The sequence below is a fragment of the Salmo trutta genome, chromosome 15, assembly GCF_901001165.1.
Source record: "Salmo trutta chromosome 15, fSalTru1.1, whole genome shotgun sequence".
NCBI classification, from domain to species: Eukaryota; Metazoa; Chordata; class Actinopteri; order Salmoniformes; family Salmonidae; genus Salmo; species Salmo trutta.
Window position 1 is genome coordinate 48,352,098 of NC_042971.1, and position 23,100 is coordinate 48,375,197.

The window sequence follows — 23,100 nt, forward strand, 5'->3', positions numbered from 1 at the left end:
CAACTGGAAATTGTATCAGTAATAGGCTACATGATAACAATACACTTTACTCTAAACTTCTGTACGATATTTTGATCCAATGACCTTTGATCAATGGCCTTTTACGTCACCCTTTATTTAGTATCACTTTGATTTGTCAAGCATAAAGGCTAGGCATAGGCTGTGCTTGAATCTTCTGTGAGTTTTCTTCATTTAAAATTGGACCAATATTCTTAGCAAGTGGGTACAAATGTAACCATCTTGAAAGTAACATTTATACATGTTACTTGTACATTTTGCAACATTGTCGAGTTGACCGAAGTAACCGGTATTCCCCGCCTACCATGCTCCAGTCAGACGACATATAGGGCGATGCGGAAGTCATAGTTCCGTTAACTTCAGTTTATTCCGTTTAGTCTGAAATTTGTGGTAGCGGTAGAACAGTCACACGCTTTCACATCGCAACACCTCGACTAAACCGTCTGTGCCTCATCCACAAAACAGGTGAGTACAATTGGTACACAGGGGGACAGACACAAATTGAATAGGAAAACTATTCGAGATTAAATGGATAGATATTGTTAGGCTACTTTTGTTTTAGTTTAAAGGAGATACGAGCAAGTGCGCGAGGCAAGAATAAGCAACAACTTGTAGTCACACCACACTCACCCACCTACAACACACCATATGGAGGGTGGCTGACACTTAATTGTAGCCAAGTTTGTCATATAGTCATAAAAAGGTGTGTTTGAAGTCATTTGTCATTTATAGACAGTTTACAGGTTGATATAACATGTTATGGTGTTGGTATGCCACCAGTGACTCAATAACTAACTACTACAGAGAGAGAGAAATTGGAATTAATGTAGGCTACTACTTGGTGTACTTATTTTTGTATTATTTTTTTATGGGCAGTAGCCGAGTTAGTATTGCAGTGTAGCCTTATACTTGGCAAGGAAAGGGAACGTGTTGAGATCTGTGTGAAAATTGTGAAAGGTCTTTCCTGCCCTGTGCGTTGTACCATAATAGGGTGTGTAAAACACGCATGCATGGGCATGAAGTAACGCTTTGCTCAATATTAAACTGAGCATAGTGTATCTTGGATATTGCCAAGGCTCCCTTCCCAAAACGTTGTCATTTGGGTGAGGGTTCTGTTCACATAATAATATCTGTAATTTCAGGAGCTTTTATCAAATGTCTTTTCAGTGAATGTCAGAAAGAACTTTTAAAGCTTTTTTTTAATCAGGTGATTTGTGTACATACAGTCGACCTGTATGTCCTTTTGTCATAAGCAGTTATAAGCAGTCTTATGGTGGACTCAGACATGAAGCTGCTGTGGATTTAGTATACAGCATAATAAAGGGAATCTGTGTCTTGTGAAGCTGACATTTGTCTTGGACTTTCTATTGATGTACTTCTGTTCAGTGGCGACGGGCATTTCTGACTAGATAATGGCTTGTTTTTCAACTTCTGAGGAAAACGTCCTGAAGGCATAGAAATGACCACAGGACCGTTTGTACTTATAATAACAGTTCATTGTGTTCATGTGTGGCGTGCTTAGAAAAGAATCCATGCATCAGCTGTGCAAACTGATCTGAACCTGCAGACCTTTACCTATACTCAAATATGCAGTGTGAAAGATTTGATCCTTGACCCACTGTTATTGATTTGGTGATTTGCACATTTGGAGAGGTTAGGAAGGAAGTCAAAGTTAAAGGTTGGTCCCCATCTTTGCTGGGGTTTTTTTCTTAGTATGTCCCATATAATTAGTAACAACTATCCATCCGATTGGATATACTCTGAAAACATGTTGATTACCAGATGGTTAGTGCCATGTTATCCTCTTGGTGAACTCTAGGTTGCTGCTGTTTGGCTTGTAATTACCCCTGAACCCTAGATGTATTTAGCTCACCTCAGCAATGGGTCACACTGGAGAGGAGAGAAGGGTGCCTTTAATGACTACCTCATGCCATGTGTACGTGTGTGTGTGTCTGAGGTGGGGGGGTAATGGGTCGTGTGTCCTGTTGTCCTCCAGTTGTATGACCCTCTCCCTCTATCCCCCTCCCTCCCCTCCCCTGGCTGCTGGTGGTTCACTGCCACCAGTGTTAAAGAGCTGGTAAAGAGCCCTCTACAGCCATACCTGCTCCAGGTGTGATCAAGACAGTCAGAGAGCCAGTGGGCATGAAGTCTGACACACTGGGGGAGGAGAGAGGATGGGAGGAGTGTGACGTAGGGGTCAGGTGACATGCTGGAGCAGGTGGCGCTCTGGCCCTCAGGGTACACCATTTACTACCTAGGTCACAGTGTGGATTTGTGACCGACGGCATGACTTACAGAACTGAAATATCATGTTTTAGGATGACAAGGCAGGTATTACTCATGAAATACACCCCACAGTCAGAACATTTGTGTTCTCCTTTTTAAACTGAAATAAGAGGCCCTGTCTGTTTTAGTAGCTGAATCATTGTGGTCCACGTCACCATCAGCCTGTTATCTTTTATGGTGTTTACTGATGTCCCAGGCGGCTATGCTAACAAAGCTAACATCTACGCACATTCCAATAGGAACCATGAAATACTAGTTGAAGTTTACATTAAACTATAATATTTATTACGTACAAACACAGTGTGTGTGGACGTGTTGCATTAACATAACACTTTTTCAAGTTCCTGTAAAAACTCCAATCAGTTTTGAAATAAAGATTTATTCACCCATGATGCATCATCTAGAGGGGTAGTTGAGGTTAAGTTAATTTATTTGCTTATATGCCTTCAGAATGAGGTTTTTATTCTCAAACACCCCCCTTTCCCCACCTGGCTGTCTCATTATCGAACGGCTAAAAAGGACAAATTGGGGAAAAAATCATTACATTTTATTCCAATTTTTTTATCTAAAATATTTACATTTTATGAGTTATGTTTAACTCAGGCCTTTTAATTAGGGGAGCAATGTTACAAAATATTGGACATTGATTTGTTTATAACTTTTTGGGATTTTATGGAAATTGTGGTAAAATTAAATAGATAACTTCCGATCCTAATCTCAGTGATCCATGAGGACACTTTTGGAAAAATTACACTTGAGAATGTGTTAGCCAAATGTCAGTTTTGTGAGAATGACCCCCTTAGTCCAACCATTTGAAAGCATGTTTACCCCTACAGAGGTGTGTGTGTAGAGATGTACTTGACCAGTCAGAGTTTTGGCTAACTCCTTCAGAAACTCTTTGTAGTCCTTCCTGGACATGAAAACTCAGTTTGAGTCTGGACTTCTGCTATCTCACTCACTCCTATGCCACAACTCAACTAACACTGATTTAGTTGTTCTGTACTAACAATTCTGCTCATTTTCAATGGAAAAGGAATGTAAAAATTAGAGGTCGACCGATTAATCGTCATGGCCGATTGATTAGGGCCGATTTCAAGTTTTCATAACAATCGGTAATCAGCATTTTTGGGTGCCGATTATGGCCGATTACATTGCAATCCACAAGGAAACTGCATGGCAGGTTGACCACCTGTTACGCGAGTGCAGCAAGGAGCCAAGTTAAGTTGCTAGCTAGCATTAAACTTACATTAAAAACAATCTTAACATAATCACTAGTTAACTACACATGGTTGATATTACTAGGTTAACTAGCTTGTCCTGCGTTGCATATAATCAATGCGGTGGTTAATTTATCATCGAATCACATCCTACTTCGCCAAACGGTTGATGATTTAACAAAAGCGCATTGCCGAAAAAAGCACAATCTTTGCACAAATGTACCTAACCATAAACATCAATGCCTTTCTTAAAATCAATACACAGAAGTATATATTTTTAAACCTGCATATTTAGTTAAAAGAAATTCATGTTAGCAGGCAATGTTAACTAGGGAAATTGTGTCACTTCTCAGTGCAAGCAGAGTCAGGGTATATGCAACAGTTTAGGCCGCCTGGCTCGTTGTGAATTAATTTGCCAGAATTGTACATAATTATGACATAACATTGAAGGTTGTGCAATGTAACAGCAATATTTAGACTTAGGGTTGCCACCCGTTCGATAAAATACAGAAGGGTTCCGTATTTCACTGAAAGAATAAACGTTTTGTTTTCAAAAGGATAGTTTCCGGATTTGACCATATTAATGACCAAAGGCTCATATTTCTTTGTTTATTATATAATAATTAAGTCTATGATTTAATATTTGATAGAGCAGTCTGACTGAGTGGTGGTAGGCAGCAGCAGGCTCGTAAGCGTTCATTCAAACTTTACTGCGTTTGCCAGCAGCTCTTAGCAATGCTTAATGCACAGCGCTGTTTATGACTTCAATGACTTCAAGCCTATCAACTCCTGAGATTAGGCTGGCAATACTAAAGTGCTTATTAGAATATCCAATAGTCAAAGGTATATGAAATACAAATGGTATAGAGAGAAATAGTCGACGTGTCATAATTCCTATAATAACTACAACCTAAAACTTCTTAACTGGGAATATTGAAGAACTGGGAATATTGAACCACCAGCTTTCATATGTTCTGAGCAAGGAACTTAAACGTTAGTTTTTTTACATGGCACTTATTGCACTTTTACTTTCTGTCACGCCCTGACCGTAGAGAGACTTTTTATTTCTCTATTTGGTTAGGTCAGGGTGTGATTTGGATGGGCAGTCTAGATTATGTATTTCTATGTTGGCCTGATATGGTTCCCAATCAGAGGCAGCTGTCTTTCGTTGTCTCAGATTGGGGATCATATTTTGGCAGCCTTTTCCCACTGGGTTTTTGTGGGATCTTGTTTTTGTATAGTTGCTTTCTGCACTGCATATAGCTTTACGTTCATTTTTGTATTTTGTTGTTTTTCCCGGTGTCATTCTAAATAAAAGAAAATGTACGCCTACCACGCTGCACCTTGGTTTCATTCCAACAACGGACATAACACTTTCTTTTCCAACACTGTGTTTTTGCATTATTTAAACCAAATTGAGCATGTTTCATTATTTGAGACTAAATAGATTTTATTTATGTATTATATTAAGTTAAAATAAAAGTGTTCATTGTTCATTCAGTATTGCTGTAATTGTCATTATTACAAATATATAAAAACCGGCCGATTAATCGGTATCGGGCTTTTTGTTGGGTTCTCCAATAATCAGTATCGGTATCGGCGTTAAAAAATCCTAATTGGTCGACCTCTAGTAAAAATACTAATGTCAAACTAATGAATTTCAACAGAGCATGAAAGCCTTGACTGCACCATGCATGCTATACTGTATATCCCATCAGGCATTGGGAAAAAACAGCTCTTGTTAGCCACTAACTTAACAATCTAAAATTGTTAGCTGACATGGGCTAATTGAGCGACTATAAGTGAGTGACATAACAAGAGAAAAACTGCTGATGCACAACCGCATTTCGATATTGCACCCTGTGTATTCTACTATTCTAACTTGCAACAGTATGTTGAGACCCCGACGGGCTCCCCCCAAATAAAAATCTATAAATATACCATTATAATTTTTGGGAAATGTATCCAATGGCCTTCAAAAGAGGGGTCGCATGCCACAGACTAACTTACTTTGGTAAGTCAAGCGGCCAGCTATCTAAACCTGTAGTAGGCCTAATCTTGGTTGAATCACTGACCGGGGGTCCCCCATTGATTTTGGTAGTCACTTAAAGCTGCAAACATTTCTCTCCACCCTATAGTAAAATGTGTAGAATGGCAGGAAATTTGTTGTAACACTGCAGCCCCTCATGATAAGTTAAGATTTTTTTAATCAAAGTTTCCCATCCCTGCCCTACAGTATGGCACATTCTTGCCAGGTGGTTGAGAAATGTGTCTATGAGGGAGCCAGTCAAGCCTTGGGGCGTCCAGTGATTGGCATTGGTGTTGGGTTTAGTTCAAACACATCCCTGCTATTCCAGGGTGTGTCTCTGGCTCTGCCTGGCTCTGCTACTTTCTCCTCACCAGGTTCCAACGCGCCCCTGGTCTTCTAGGGTGTTTCTCTGGCTCTTTCCTCATCAGCCCCATCACCAGCCTACAGTTCTAAACCCTATAGACAGATAAGTCTGAAGACATGCCAGCATTCACACTGTTTTACACTGGGGATTCACTAGTTGATGGATATAGTTGGTAATCGTGGCCAAAAGTTTTGAGAATGACACAAATATTAATTTCCACAAAGTTTGCTGCTTCAGTGTCTTTATAGATATTTTTGTCAGATGTTACTATGGAATACTGAAGTATAATTACAAACATTTCATAAGTGTCAAAGGCTTGTATTGACAATTACATGAAGTTGATGAAAAGAGTCAATATTTGCAGTGTTGACCCTTCTTTTTCAAGACCTCTGCAATCTACCCTGGCATGCTGTCAATTAACTTCTGGGCCACATCCTGACTGATGGCAGCCCATTCTTGTATAATCAATGCTTGGAGTTTGTCAGAATTTGTGGGATTTTGTTTGTCCACCCGCCTGCTGAGGATTAACCACAAGTTCTCAATGGGATTAAGGTCTGGGGAGTTTCCTGGCCATGGACCCAAAATATCGTTGTTTTGTTCCCTGAGCCACTTAGTTATCACTTTTGCCTTATGGCAAGGTGCTCCATCATGCTGGAAAAGGCATTGTTCGTCACCAAGCTATTCCTGGATGGTTGGGAGAAGTTGCTCTCGGAGGATGTGTTGGTACCATTCTTTATTCATGGCTGTGTTCTTAGGCAAAATTGTGAGTGAGCCCACTCCCTTGGCTGAGAAGCAACCCCACACATGAATGGTCTCAGGATGCTTTACTGTTGGCATGACACAGGACTGATGGTAGCGCTCACCTTGTCTTCTCCGGACAAGCTTTTTTCTGGATGCCCCAAACAATCGGAAAGTGGATTCATCAGAGAAAATGACTTTACCCCAGTCCTCAGCAGTCCAATCCCTGTACCTTTTGCAGAATATCAGTCTGTCCCTGATGTTTTTCCTGGAGAGAAGTGGCTTCTTTGCTGCCCTTCTTGACACCAGGCCATCCTCCAAAAGTCTTTGCCTCACTATGCGTGCAAATGCACTCACACCTGCCTGCTGCCATTCCTGAGCAAGCTCTGTACTGTTGGTGCCCCGATCCCGCAGCTGAATCAACTTTAGGAGACGGTCCTGGCACTTGCTGGACTTTCTTGGGCGCCCTGAAACCTTCTTCACAACAATTGAACCGCTCTCCTTGAAGTTCTTGATTAGCCGATAAATTGTTGATTTAGGTGCAATCTTACTGGCAGCAATATCCTTGCCTGTGAATCCCATTTTGTGCAAACAATGATGACGGCACGTGTTTCCTTGCAAGTAACCATGGTTGACAGAGGAAGAACAATGATTCCAAGCACCACCCTCCTTTTGAAGCTTCCAGTCTGTTATTCGAACTCAATCAGCATGACAGAGTGATCTCCAGCCTTGTCCTCGTCAACACTCACACCTGTGTTAACGAGAGAATCACTGACATGATGTCAGCTGGTCCTTTTGTGGCAGGGCTGAAATGCAGTGGAAATGTTTTTTGGGGATTCAGTTCATTTGCATGGCAAAGAGGGACTTTGCAGTTACTTGCAATTCATCTGATCACTCTTCATAACATTCTGGAGTATATGCAAATTGCCATCATACAAACTGAGGCAGCAGAATTTGTGAAAATTAATATTTGTGTCATTCTCAAGACTTTTGGCCACGACTGTACAATACATTAATCACCTCAGCCTAGCCTTAAACCCAGAGATGAGCTGGCGGTTATGAAACACTTTTTATAGCAAAAACACCTAATAGGCCGTACAGAGGCCTATCAGTTGAAAGACGGTAAAGAGGCCTGGTGCTGTCGATTATGATGACAGGCATGAATTAAGCAATATCTTCCACTAGATTGTTTTTGTTTTCTTTCATATCTCTTATTAACTGTTTGTGTATGTTTATGTGTGGTCTAGACAGAGACGGAAGAGGAAGCGGGACATCCCACTACCTATTTTTTTCTGGTTCATATACAGGTTCATATACAGCCAATGCTATCGCATTGGTGTCTATGAGGGAGCCACCCCTTAAGCACACCGGAACTGTGACAATATTTTGCAATGTTAAACAGCCTGAGTAAGACATCTTTATTTGTCCACCATCTTAAGTCTGGCCTCACCCTCTATGTTTGTCACTCTTATCCCTTTGTCACTTCCTGGGTGTGTAGTAGCTATGCCACTTCCTGGGTGTGTAGTAGCTATGCCACTTCCTGGGTGTGTAGTAGCTATGCCACTTCCTGGGTGTGTAGTAGCTATGCCACTTCCTGGGTGTGTAGTAGCTATGCCACTTCCTGGGTGTGTAGTAGCTATGCCACTTCCTGGGTGTGTAGTAGCTGTGCCACTTCCTGGGTGTGTAGTAGCTGTGCCCCTTCCTGGGTGTGTAGTAGCTGTGCCCCTTCCTGGGTGTATAGTAGCTATGTCACTTCCTGGGTGTATAGTAGCTATGTCAATTCCTGGGTGTATAGTAGTTAGGTCACTTCCTAGGTGTGTGGTAGCCTGTTGTGTCAGTGAGGTGTAATGCTGGCATGACTCCATATCTCTGTGCTGAAACACTTTATACAACAACAGTTTTGGTTAGTGTTGTCACAATACCAGTAGTATTGCAGTAACATTGGGACAAATTCAGAGTGGCATAGTGTCCTGTTCGCCCCGTCCCAACAATGCTTGTTCCCGTTTTCGAAATGTTATGCGCATGTGCTACACCAAAAACCTATCACTGATATTCACACTTCTACTCAATACAACACATATTAACTTCACACTGTTCACTGTATGATAGAATGCTGCATATAATGTATAAAATAGTAAAAATAAAGAAAAACCCTTTTGACTGGTACTGTATAATTTACAAAACATATGTGGGATTGGAAATGATGCAGACAATTACCGTTGATGGAAGCTACAATCTATCTGCAATATTAAAGCTGATCTACCCCCTAAATAAAGTAAACAATTAAATGAAAAGAAGAATATGAGCAATAATAGTGAAGACATAAAAAGAAAACATAAAAACTATGAAATAAAACATGGAATCATGTAGTAACCAAAAACGTGTTAAACAAATCAAAATATATTTTATCTTTTAGATTCTTCAAAGTAGCGACCCTTTGCCTTGATAACAGCTTTGCACACTATTGGCATTCTGTCAACCAGCTTAACCTGGAATGCTTTTCCAACAGTCTAGAAAGAGTCCCCACATATGCTGAGCACTTGTTGGCTGCTTTTCCTTCACTCTGTGGTCCAACTCATCCCAAACCATCTCACTCCATCACTCTCCTTCTTGGTCAAATAGCCCTTTTTTCAATGATGGCCTAGGAACAGTGGGTTAACTGCCTTGTTCAGGGGCAGAACAACAGATTTGTACCTTGTCAGCTCAGGGATTCAAACTTGCAACCTTTCGGTTACTAGCCCAACGCTCTAACCACTAGGCTACCCTGCCGCTCTTACACAGCCTGGAGGTGTTTTGGATCTCCTGAGAGGGGCAAAGGTGTTGTCGTGCCCTCTTTACAACTGTCTTGGTGTGTTATGATATAATTTCCAAAGATTATACCTTTTTTAAACATTTTTTAAACAAAAAAAAAATATTAGTATATATTTGAGTTTAACCACAATATTTGTTGCATTATTTGTTATGTCTTTTCTGGTGGATTAAATTGAAAACCAACTTTCTATGGCTTGTTTTAAAAAATAGCTATATTTTTTTGAATAATTCATTTTCAAATAACCGAAAGTGAGAGGTTGTAATCTGAATAAAGGGAAGAAGGCCATTCTTGAACATGGGTTGAGACATTCTTATTTATCTGCTAGAGAACCAGTTTGGATGTTAGTATAACTTTTGTAATACTTTAATATTTAATCATTTCTGCACTCCAAATTCATATTCATTATATAAATAGGCCCATTTAATTTTGTCTTGCTTTGCTCATATTTGCAAAGACCTACTTGTGATTTGGCTGGAGGAATGGGAGGAAGGAATATACTGTACATGCATAATGATCTGCATGTCATTGTGGCAGTCAGGGGAAAACTGCATGAAACATTCTTTACTTTACTACAGTTAACACACAGACCCTCCCTCCCTCCCTCACACACACACACACACACACACACCACTCTCTCTCCCACAAACACATACATACTACTCCCAACGTTAAAAACGTTAGGCACCAAATGGAATGTAAGGAGCACCAGAAATAGATTGATTTTGAATCGTTTACGCATATGAATCCTAAGCACATCTCATGAGTAGCAGACCTTGAAGGAGTTCCCACATATGCTGAGCACTTGTTGGCTGCTTTTCCTTCACTCTGCGGACGAACTCATCCCAAACCATCTCCATTGGGTTGAGGTCGGGTGATTGTGGAGGCCAGGTCATCTGATGCAGCACTCCATCACTCTCCTTCTTGGTCAAATAGCCCTTACACAGCCTGAAGGTGGGTCATTGCCCTGTTGAAAAACAAATGATAGTCCAACTAAGCTCAAACCAGATGGAATGGCATATAACTGCAGAATGCTGTGGTAGCCATGCTGGTTAAGTGTGCATTGAATTCTAAATAAATCACAAACAGTGTCACCGGCAAAGCACCCCCACAACATCAAACCACCTCCTCCATGCTTCACGGTGGGAACCACACATGCAGAGATTATCCGTTCACCTACTCTGCGTCTCACAAAGACACGGCGGTTGGAACCAAAAATCTCAAACAGATTTCTACTGGTCTAATGCCTATTGCTTGTGTTTCTTGGCCCAAGAAAGTCTCTTCTTCTTTTTGGTGTCCTTTAGTAGTGGTTTCTTTACAGCCATTCGACCATGAGGGCCTGATTCACACAGTCACCTTTGAACAGTTTATGATGAGATGTGTCTGTTACTTGAAGTCTGTGAAGCATTTATTTGGGCTGCAATTTCTGAGGCTGGTGACGCTAATTAACTTATCCTCTGCAGCAGAGGTAACTCTGGGTCTTCATATCCTGTGGCGGTCCACATGAGAACCAGTTTCATCATAGCGCTTGATGGTTTTCGCGGCTGCAGTTGAAGAAACTTTCAAAATTCTTGACATTTTCCGTATTGACTGACCTTCATGTCTTAAAGTAATGATGGACTGTTGTTTCTCTTTGCTTATTTGAGCTGTTCTTAATATGGACTTGGTCTTTTATCAAATAGGGCTATCTTCTGTGTACCATCCCTACCTTGTCACAACACAACTGATTGGATCAAACACATTAAGAAGGAAATAAATTCCACAAATTAACTTTTAACAATGCACACCTGTTAATTGAAATGCATTCCAGGTGACTACCTCATGAAGCTGTCATCAAGGCAAAGGGTGGCTACTTTGAAGAATTTGTTTAAGAATTTTTTGGTTACTACATAATTCATATGTGTTATTTCATAGTTTTGATGTATTCACTATTATTCTACAATGTATAAAATGGTAAAAATGAAGAAAAACCCTGGAATGAGTAGGTGTGTCTAAACTTTTGACTGGTACTGTAAGTATTCACAGCCCTTAGATATGACACTCCAAATTGAGCTCAGGTGCATCCACTTTCCTTTGATCATCCTTGAGATGTCACTACAACTTGATTGGAGTCCATCTGTGGCCAATTTATGGTCAGGGGGGTGCCCACGAACCCAATGGCCACTCTGACAGAACTGCAGAGTTCCTTGGCTGAGTTGGGAGAACCTGCAAGGAGGACAACAGTATCTACAGCACTTCACCAATCTTGGTTTTATGGGAGAGTGGCCAGACTGAAGCCACCGCTGAGGAAAAAGGCACATGACAGTACGCCTGGAGTTTGCAAAAAGGCATGTGGAAGACTGAGAGCATAAAGCAAAACTCTGTGGTCTGATGAGACATCAAATGTAGCTCATTGGCCTGAATGCAAAGCGCTATGTCTGGAGTTAACCAGGCATAGCTCATCACATGTCTAAAGCACCATCCCAACCGTGAAGCATGTTGACGGCAGCATGCTGTGGGGACGCTTTTCACGCCAGGGACTGGGAGACTGCTAAGGATAGAGGGAAAAATGAATAGCGCTAATTACAGGAAATTTAATCAATTTTGAATTCAGGCTGTAACACAACAAAATGTGGAATAAGTCAGGTGGTATGAATACTTTCTGAAGACACTGTAACCATGTGTTATATTTCAAAAATTATTGAACAGACTAATAACAATACTGTTATAAAAGAAGCCCTAACTTTTAGCCCATCCGGCTTCCATGGAATCAGCTAAGTGAAGGATTTTGTGACACTGCAGATATTTGGAGCTTGGCAGACTTTGGTCTTAAGCGTACGCACAGCGATGTTCTAGAATATTGGACCATTGGCTTTCATACTTTACAAATTCTCAGAGCAGTTCAAGAAATGTCTCAAACTATCAACTCATTCAAATGAATAGAGAACACGTTCCGGAGCCGCGCTGGTTTTTGTATTGTCAGCAGGTGTGCTTCCCCCGCGGATGGTGGTCTCAGAGCCGTGTAGCACAATAGGATGCTGGACTATCACGTCTCAGCGGCTGTGGACTATGGTTTAGGCTCTGTAGTTCTCCTTTTCAGTAGGGCCGGGATGATACCAGTATCACTATACTCGTTAGAAAGGAAACAAAACACAAAGCAGATTTAACATCTTTAGGAAAACAACCCTAATGTTGGAAACAAACGTCACATTTATTTATTTTCCAAAACTATAGCACACAATAATTTACATACAGCAGGTTTGTAAAGGACCAAAGAGTTTGGTCTGCTTCGTGTTTTAAATGTTTCAATGGAAAAAAATATTGCGACACTGGTATTGTTGCATGTATTGTCACAGCCCTACTCTTCAGTGACCCACTGAGAACAGCTGGTACTAGTGTGTTTTTGCTGATGTTTTATGTTTCTTATTCAATATTAGAATATTGTAGATGGGAGTGTAGGAGTGCCTTGTCTTCTTCTTTATAACCTATAAAGGACCAGCTTATTAATGTTTTGCTTCAATATGTTTTTGTTTCTCTAGGAGAATCATGAACAGCAACTACAGCATCTCCCTGGGTGGCCCCGCCCCCTGGGGCTTCAGACTGCAGGGAGGAAAGGACTTCTGTCTGCCCCTCACTATCTCACGGGTGAGTCTCTCTCTCTTTCTTTCTCTCTCTCTCTTTCTGTCTCACCCTTTCTGTCTCTCACTCTTTTTGTTCCTCTCTCTGTTTCTCTCTCTCTCATACACACACACACATGTTCTGCCCCCCCCCCCCCAAAAAAAAACATATCACACATGCTCACACTCACAGACACGCGTCCTCTCAACCATGACACTCACCTCACAGGAATGGCATTCATGCTCACTATGCCATCTGGCTCTATGGTGATGAAAGGGCCATGCTCACTATGCCATCTGGCTCTATGGTGATGAAAGGGCCATGCTCACTATGCCATCTGGCTCTATGGTGATTAAAGGGCCATGCTCACTATGTCATCTGGCTGCATGGTGATTAAAGGGCCATGCTCACTATGCCATCTGGCTCCATGGTGATTAAAGGGCCATGCTCACTATGCCATCTGGCTGCATGGTGATTAAAGGGCCATGCTCAATATGCCATCTGGCTCTATGGTGATGAAAGGGCCATGCTCACTATGCCATCTGGCTCCATGGTGATTAAAGGGCCATGCTCACTATGCCATCTGGCTGCATGGTGATTAAAGGGCCATGCTCACTATGCCATCTGGCTGCATGGTGATTAAAGGGCCATGCTCACTATGCCATCTGGCTGCATGGTGATTAAAGGGCCTGTGCTATAGATTCAGTATGACACTTACCGCTGCTTTCAACCACACAACCTTTCCTTTGGCAGCTTTTACTACAAAGTCCCCTTTGACTGCTCATGGCCTCTGCCAATCTCCCTCTGTCTCTATCTTTGTGCCTCTCATGCCATTTTTATCTGACATATCTAAATAACAATCACAGTATTAACTATCCCCAGAAATTTCCAGAATCTCTGTGAAGACTACAAAGACTACAAAGGTGTAGGTTTTGCTCTTCAGTCTGATGACTCTTTAAAGACCCTGGGTCTCCACATGTCTCTGGCTCTGGGTTCGTAGTCAGTTGGGCGTTCCTCCCAGTCCCAGAGCACTAGATTAACCTGTCTGTCTATGGAGGCCAGGGCAGGAACTCCTGCGGTTCTTTAATATCTGTCTGGGTCATGGGTCTCTGGCCTGGGTCTTGTCTGGGTCTGGGATAGGAGAGAAGCAGTAGTGCTGCCAGGCCTGCTGTGTGAAGGAGGACTCTGCTGCTGCTAGTGATGAATGGTTGTGAACTGCTGCTCTGCTGCATCACCGTAGTTATACACAGTTTGGGATTCTCTCCATAACGCTGTTTGTGTTGCTGCTGTGAGAAAGAGGAGATTCTCTCCAACACTGATTGTGAATTGATAGTGACTATGCTTCTCTATTAGACAAGAACAGCTCTGCAGTGTATGACCCACAATTATCCATTTATAATTTCTGTTGAAGTGCCTCTGTCAATAGCACAGCAGTATTATGATGTCTTGTACAGTATTTTAGCTACTATTTACTCAGTACTCTGCCCCTCAGACGTGTTTCCGATGTTGATGATTGAGACAGTTTGCTTTGACTGTAGCTCCATGTTGGTTTTGGAGATTGCTCTGGAGAGTTTCCTTGGAAGGAGTCCTAAAACAAAAGATATGAACTATGAAGATAAATGTGGTCGTAACCATGCTTGTATCGATTCATTTAGTTTAATGTTACTGACATATCTGGACATGCAACTGCCACAACTAAATATGAACATAATTTTTGAAATGCAATGATCTGTTTTCAGACAGTTGAATTAGGTCTATAAGGATAAATAACAAACCCCCACAATATCCCTGTAATTACAGTAAGACACACAGATTAGTAAAGGGATTATATCTGAGCCACAAAATACATTGTTTATGGAATTTTCAGTGCTTGAGAGCTTTAAATATCTACTTCAGCAGACATTGGAATAAATCAGGTGGGAAGAAATCCTCAGAGAATGTGTCTGCAAATCCAAAATGTCAGCTTTGAGTTTAGTGGTTTGGCAGCATTGGGTTTGTCTAACTTTGGGCATTGTCCAACTCTTTCAGAATGCTGCTTTGTGAAAACCAAAGTCTGCCTAAGTATGAACTGAGCAACATGATCATCCACTTCACAGACAATTCCATAAATGTACATAAAATGAAGCTATATGCCCGTAGTGAATGTCTGGCTGGGTCTAATGGGTATTCATTTCTCAATTTTGATACTGCTCTAGACTTCTTAAAGGGTATGCCAATTCCATAAAGGCTTTGAAATACAGTACATATGAGAAGCATTTGTTTTGAGAGAAATACAGTACTCTGCTGAATGTTTTCATTTACCTTTATTTAACTAGGCAAGTCAGTTAAGAACAGATTCTTATTTTACAATGAAGGCCTACCCCGGCCAAACCCTCCCCTAACTCGGATGACGCTGGGCCAATTGTGCGCCACCCTATTAGACTCCCGATCACAGCCGGTTGTGATACAGCCCAGGATCGAACCAGGGTCAGTAGTAACACTTCTATCGCTGGGATGCGGTGCCTTAGACCACTGCACCACTCGGGAGCCCACTCGGGATGTTCACATCTGGAGGAATTTTTGCGCATGGAATACATGCAGTGGGGATAAACAGAGCCGTTGTAGAGAATTAAAGATACTTTAATCACTGGGTGGTGGTGGTGGTGGTGGCCTGGCCACCCAGACAGAGATACCCACAGTATCACTCTGTGTCTGTAAAAGGCTTTGTTTTCACCCATGTTCTAAAGCCACATGAACACACATCCACAGCCACTCGCCCTGTAGCTGTGTTCAGTTGGCTGGGGTCCTTTTAAGGGAGTCAGCTTCAATAGGCCCAGTGGAAACAGTCTGTACTGTTCTGATCTCTCCGTATGTCCACAGCACATGTCAAGAGATAACATGAGGACAGGGAGGGAAAACATGACTCTATACCCACCCAGGGCGTACTCAACAACACAACATAACCCTGCCCTGCCTCTGCCCCAACCCACACACACAATGTTACAGAAACACATGCAAATCATTTGTACTGTAATGTAGAGGCCTTCACGGTGGATTGCAAATCAGAGGAAGATTTTCAAAAAGTAAGTGATAATTTAATCGCTATTTGTGATTTTATGAAGCCTGTGCCGGTGGAAAAATATGTTGATGTGGGGCGCCGTCCTCAAACAATCGCATGGCATGCTTTCGCTGTAAAGCCTATTGTAAATTGGACAATGCAGTTAGATGAACAGGAATTTAAGCTTTTAACCAATAAGACACTTGTATCTACCTAAATGTTTAATATCCATCATCTTTACGATTATTTATTTGAATTGCGCGCCCTCCAATTTCACTAGAAATTGGCGACAGGTGTCCCGCTGACGGGACTCCTAGCCCTAAGAAGAGCTAGGATAGGTTCAAATCAAATCAAATTGTATTGGTCACATACACATATTTAGCAGACGTTATTGTGGAATACGTCCCGTCGATGTGGATAGGGGCGTGCTCCCTATGCTGTTTCCTGAAGTCCACGATCAGCTCCTTTGTTTTGTTGACGTTGAGGGAGAGGTTATTTTCCTGGCACCATGCCGCCAGGGCCCTCACCTCCTGCCCGTAGGCTGTCTCGTCATTGTTGGTAATAAGGCCTACTATGTTTGTGTCATCTGCAAACTTGATGATTGAGTTGGAGGCGTGCGTGGCCACGCAGTCATGTGTGAACAGGGAGTACAGGAGGGTGCTGAGCACACACCCTTGTGGGGCCCCTGTGTTGAGGATCAGCGAAGTGGAGATGTTGTTTCCTACCATCACCACCTGGGGGCAGCCCATCAGGAAGTCCAGGACCCAGTTGCACAGGGCGGGGTTCAGACCCAGGGACCCGAGCTTAATGAGGTTGGAGGACGTCCTCTGGAAGTTGTCATAATTACTGTGTAAGTCTTTGGAAAGGGGTGAGAACCGTGAGCCTCCTAGGTTTTGTATTGAAGTACCCAGAGGAGGGAGGGACGGCTTCTGTGAATGTGAGCGAGTGACACGGAAAAAGGGAGGAGGGAGAGACGAGAGACAGCAACCAACCAAGCCGACTTGCACTATAGTAGACTAATAGCTACTATAAAAAAAGTGCTTTCTCGACCTACACAGTTACAAACAACAGCAGCTCCATTCAAAATATAAAGTAGCAGCCTACCTGTTGGCTCTTGGTCATTGTAGCCTATCCTTCTCCTTTAACTTGTAATCATTTGAATTTCATCTTCCATTGATTAGATATCTCATAACCTTTTCCTCAAACGGAGGCGCTATGATTGTAGCCTATTGCCGCTTTGATGACTTATGATTGGCCAACAACAATCGGTTCTTGAGTTTCCGGGTACAGGTGGATCTGTGAAGACTTCTACTATAGTGCATCTCTACACTACAAGTACACACCGTAAGTCATGCTTCTTCCTTTTTAGAATGACATTGTTTTTGGACTCTTTTTTAATGTGCACTAGATATAGACTATCTTTACTTAGATGCTATGAACTGTCTGAAGGCTTTACAAGGCTGCAGGGCGGTCAGTCTCGGTCCCAAATCTCAGATGGCCTGTCCAGCTGAGAGGCCGACAGTCTGAGAGGCCGACAGTCTGAGAGGTGTCCCTGATGGGCCCTAAGCAGGACCTGAGACATTCTGCTCTCCTTCTCTCCTGTGGTATTTATAGGCTTATAAACGTTTACTGGGGGCTGTTCTAAGCGCCTGTGTGGACCCTTGAGCAAGTTTAGCCTGCAGTTGGCACACAGCGTTGTGACGTGTCTAATAGAATGTCCATGGCACACTGAGTACTTGCTAGCTGCTCAGCTGGCCCTAGTCATTTAAAGTGGTCCGGCGGGTGGTGACGGTGCTTCATGTGAAGTAGCTCAGTGCCCTGGACCAGGTCTCCCTGCCCTGTGCCCTGTATCATCCAGGCTAGTCCAGGGACACGTTGAAGGACACGGTCAGTCACTCAGGTCAGTGACCCACCACCTTCTGGGAGATAATGGCTGTTCCTATCAGAGGAAGAGAGAGAGAGAGACAATTAGTGAGAGGGATTGTTATTGCAATCTCTCAGCATTAGAAAGAGAGGGAGGGATGGGGAGGGCAAGAGAGGGAGAAACCTGGAGGTGGATGTGATGGACAGACAGGCACTACTTTGGAGGTGGATGTGACAGACAGACAGACACTACTCTGGAGGTGGATGTGACAGACAGACACTACCCTGGAGGTGGATGTGATGGACAGACAGACACTTCCCTGGAGGTGGATGTGACAGACAGACACTACCCTGGAGGTGGATGTGATGGACAGACAGACACTACCCTGGAGGTGGATGTGACAGACAGACAGACAGACAGACAGACAGACAGACAGACAGACAGACAGACAGACAGACAGACAGACAGACAGACAGACAGACAGACACTATCCTGGAGGTGGATGTGGTGGACAGACAGACACTTCCCTGGAGGTGGATGTGACAGACAGACAGACAGACAGACAGACAGACAGACAGACAGACAGACAGACAGACAGACAGACAGACAGACAGACAGACAGACACTACTCTGGAGGTGGATGTGATGGACAGACAGACACTACTCTGGAGGTGGATGTGACAGACAGACAGACACTACTCTGGAGGTGGATGTGAGAAACAGACAGACAGACAGACAGACAGACAGACAGACAGACAGACAGACAGACAGACAGACAGACAGACAGACACTGCTCTGGAGATGGATGTGACAGACAGACAGACAGACAGACAGACAGACAGACAGACAGACAGACAGACTACTCTGGCTCAGTGTGAAAGAAAAAGGGACAGTAAAAGGGGTGGGCCCTGACTAATGGTCTGGCTGAACGTTTAATGCGGGGGGGGGGTAGATTTGCATATGATATCACACCTCTGAAATATCTTATGGGTTTTTCTATAAATAATGGGCCCAATGTGTGACATTGGGATCAACATTTCAAAATGTTTTGAAACAGGAATAAAAGTGAAAATATGCAAATTGGCCCTTAACTCCAGCTATACAACAACATAGGCCTAGGACTATACATCCTTTAAGCAGGATTCATACAGACATTGGCAAGTCAAATTCAACAAATTTTGAAGGACCTCAATGTTATACAATTGTATAATTTACATAATTGTACATATAGAGCGTAATATTTGGCCTTGAGAATGCATTGATATTCACATTATTTTTACATTCTAAAATATGTGATAGTAATGTGGACGTTGCCTGACTAAATATATTGGGTGCATGCATGCCGATTTTTCTGTAGCCTATTTGGCCGACACAGGCACACACAATAATAAAGGCTATGTCCATGAATAGCGGTAGCATTAATCTCACCATCACCATTTGAATCTCACCAAAATCAGCGACCAAAAACCTGGTTATTTTTGTAATTGAATGATTTGTATGGAAAGCAAAGTGGAAGCCAACATTAGATGTTGTTGTACTCATAATAACCGCATGTGGTTTTACTGCAACAGAGTAGACACCCTTCAATTGAATCAGCGAGAAACAAAAGTGGCCACATCTCTCCCAAAATCTGATCAGAAAGAAATCACTGATAATTATAAGGGAGCATGAAACCTTAGAAATCAGCTACAATAATTATAAGGAATTTCCAAGCACCTAATTGAAGAAAGGTAGGCCTATTCCAGTACTTGAATTTCTGACCCCCGAATTCAAGTTCAAGTAGGCTACTTCAAGCCCCTTATATTGTTTAGAATTGCAGGTGTAACATGGAAACCAAAATGTATTTGTCATGTTATTTCATTATCAGATCATGTCGTCAATAAGCCCACTAGGCTACGTAATGTGTTGTCATTATATCCAGAGTAATGAATAGGAATAGACTCAGTGTATAATCCGAGGCACAAAAACAAATGAAAACATGAACTCATTACCGTGATGTTTTCTCTGTTAATCTAACAAGACCTGGCTGTAAATCAAGCAGACAACAACAGATGATCAACATCAATATTCGCTAGGAATATTAGATCTAACGTGGATCCAGGCCCAACTGTCTTCACCGGCATAACAAATGAGACACCAAAACATTCTGGACATTCCTCGTGAACAACCTTTTTCCAGCAAGGAAAATTCCTTCCTGGATCAAATGATGAAAATATCACGGTGCGATAAAACAGCTCGACACCAAATGCGCATCCAGTATTATGCATAATTATTTTAGAACCACTTTAATGAAAGTGTCAACTAGGTTTTAATTGTCAAGGTAAGGTGACTCTTTCAGTTAGTGCATTTGATTTTGAAATCTCTTAGATTATTTTGGGATTTGTGTGCCCATGAAAACAGTTTTCACTCCACAAAAGGAGATACGAAATGTTATGTAGTTACACTGCATTTCTGAGATCTATACAAAAAACTGTCTCGCAGCTATTAACACGACTCAGGATAAGATACAGATGCAGACACAGGAGGCAGACAGTTCGAATCTCAGATGTTTATTACAAAACAGGGGGCAGGTCAAAGGTAGGCAGAGGTCAGTAATCCAAGGCAGTGTCAATCAGGGACAGAATGGCAGGCAGGGTCAGGACAGGAAGAATGGTCAGAACCAGGAAGACTAGAAAACAGAAAGTAAAGCTACTGGAAACCGGGAACACACGCTGGTAAGACTTGACAAGACAAACTGGCAACAGACCAACAGAAAACGCAGGTATAAGTACACGGGGATAATGGGGGGAAATGAGAGACACCGGGTGGGGGGTGGAGACAAGCACAAGTCAGGTGAAACAGATCAGGGTGTGACAGCTAGATCCTGGATTCTTACAGGGTTCAAGTTCAATGTCTAATTTAACTGATTAATGCTTAATTTATGATAAAATGACAACTTACACTTCCATAATGCAAGGACATAAAATGTATGTTTTATCTCACACGATTTTTGACCAATCTGTCAAGACACCAACAATAAGAAAGGGTTAAACACGTGAATTTGATTGAATATATGTAGCTATGTCCCCCTTATATCTTAATGTAATGACATGAAAAAAAGTATTATCAATGACTTATCAACAGCTGGAACAAGTTGTCCAGTGTAGGAACTCCTCAGTGGTATCCTAGTTTATAGAAAGACCCTTATATATTCTGTGTGTATGAAACAATAGGTTTTTAACAACCATCCATTTGAAAATAAGTATTTTTGAATTATGCTGCATCTCTAGTATGTAATCTCCCAGAGACTCCTAGAGAAACAACATTTCATTTCAATCTTTGCATGTGGACTTAGAAGAATGGTACTGTTTGAATAAATACAAAACAGACTCCTTCCTTACTCCATTAACCACTATCGACTTGGCAGTTAAATGTTAGGAGACAATAAGAAGTAACTCATTTTCTTTTGTTACCTGGCTTACACACTAGAACCAGATATTTCATGTGTTTTCAGTGAAAACAATGGCTAATTTACTCTTTAAAATCGTGAAGCTAGAACATGTTGTCTCCTACAGTAAAAATAAAGTACGCTTCTGGAACACGACAGCACTCATAATGTTTCAGTGTCAAAACCAATGTTACAGAGCCGTGAACGGCAGGCAATAAAATCACCAAGTTCAGCCACTGTGAAATATGTATTTTTAGCACTTCTGTGGGTTATTGTTATGTGTTATTTGGTAGCTTTTCCACAGTGTACCTCCTGTGAGCGTCATGACCTGAATGAAAAGGCTTGTATTAAGTCACTGGTGGTCAGAACTAACACCACAGGATCGGTGAGCAAAGCCACAAGCTTTGGGCGGCAGGTAGCCTAGCGGTTATTGCGTTGGACCAGTAACCGAAAGGGCTTTGCTCCGAATATCCGAGCGGACAAGGTCAAAATCTGTTTATGTGCCCTTGAGCAAGGCACTTAACCCTAATTTTCTCCAGGGGCACCGCTTTACTATGGCTGACCCTGTAAAACCACACATTTCACTGCACCTATCCGGTGTATGTGACAATAAAAAAAACTGCCCTGTCATTTTTCCATCGTGACCAGTGTACACTTCATTGGTCAGAGAGTGACATTTCTGGGGTATATTTCCACCATCACATGATCAAAGACACGTGGTGGCATCAATGTGTCATGTTTCCAGGCCTGCCTCCAGACATGAGGACCAGGAGGAATGGGCCCTGGTCTGTATGTGCTGGTCCACACTCAGCCCACTGACTGGAAATGTCATTTTGACAAAGAGCAGCGGCAGGGGCCAACATACGCAGCTTGAAACTGCTGCTGTTTCTTTTGGAGCGCTGGTGTGAAGTTGATACATCCATGTTTCAAAATATGTACGAGGTAGGGGGACAGCGTTCCCTTTGTGTACCACAGATGCAGATGAGGTTTTACTCTAAAAGTGGTATGTATTAGGGAAAGAAAGGCTTGATGATGATTGGTTTAGCTGTCTTGGTATCGTCTTCTGTTGGCCCTCTTTCTTGAAAGCAAAGGAAAAACTCTGAATGTTTCATCCAACATACCAAGGCTTTCTCTTCTATTTCACCAGATGTTAGGACAGAGATGTTGAAGCAAGAGGGATTCAGTGTTTCCTCTTTATTCACTTAGCCCTACAAAATTGTTGCCTAGAAGCACTTTTAAAAGGATCGTGTGAGATTTTTGCAATTAAGCCCTTTTTCTACTTACAAAGAAAGATGAACTGATGCATACCATTTTTATTTCGCTGCATCCAGTCAAACTAAAAATGGCATCCATGAGTTCATCTGACTGTGGGTAAGTAGAAAAATGGGATAATTGCCCAAATCTCGCACTATCCTTTTAAGATCTGAGTTACAAGTTACAACGTACACTACATAGCCAAAAGTATGTGAACCGCTCGTCGAACATCTCATTCCAATATCATGGGCATTAATATGGAGTTGGTCCCCCCTCTGCTCCTATAAGAGCTTCCACTCTTCTGCGAAGGCTTTCCACTAGATGTTGGAACATTGCTACGGGGACTTGCTTCCATTCAGTCACAAGAGCATTAGTGAGGTCGGGCACTGATGTTGGGCGATTAGGCCTTGAGGTCAGAGTCCTGTGCAGGCTTGTAAAAGTTCTTCCACACCGATCTCGA

General features: G+C 42.2%; 1 protein-coding gene across 2 annotated transcripts in view; it reads left to right on the forward strand.

Moving 5' to 3' along the window:
- The first annotated feature begins 346 nt into the window (after positions 1-346).
- The window catches only part of LOC115149214 (PDZ and LIM domain protein 5), a 109,268-nt gene continuing 86,514 nt past the window's right edge, over positions 347-23,100 (forward strand). The window contains exons 1-2 of one of the 2 annotated variants that reach the window (XM_029691872.1): positions 347-483; positions 12,980-13,085. In XM_029691872.1, coding sequence (XP_029547732.1) covers positions 12,987-13,085 — 99 coding nt within the window. In that variant the 5' untranslated portion in view covers positions 347-483; positions 12,980-12,986. Of the gene's footprint in view, positions 484-12,979; positions 13,086-16,025; positions 16,121-23,100 lie in introns of those variants that run through there. The other variant, XM_029691874.1, reaches the window with a different exon arrangement.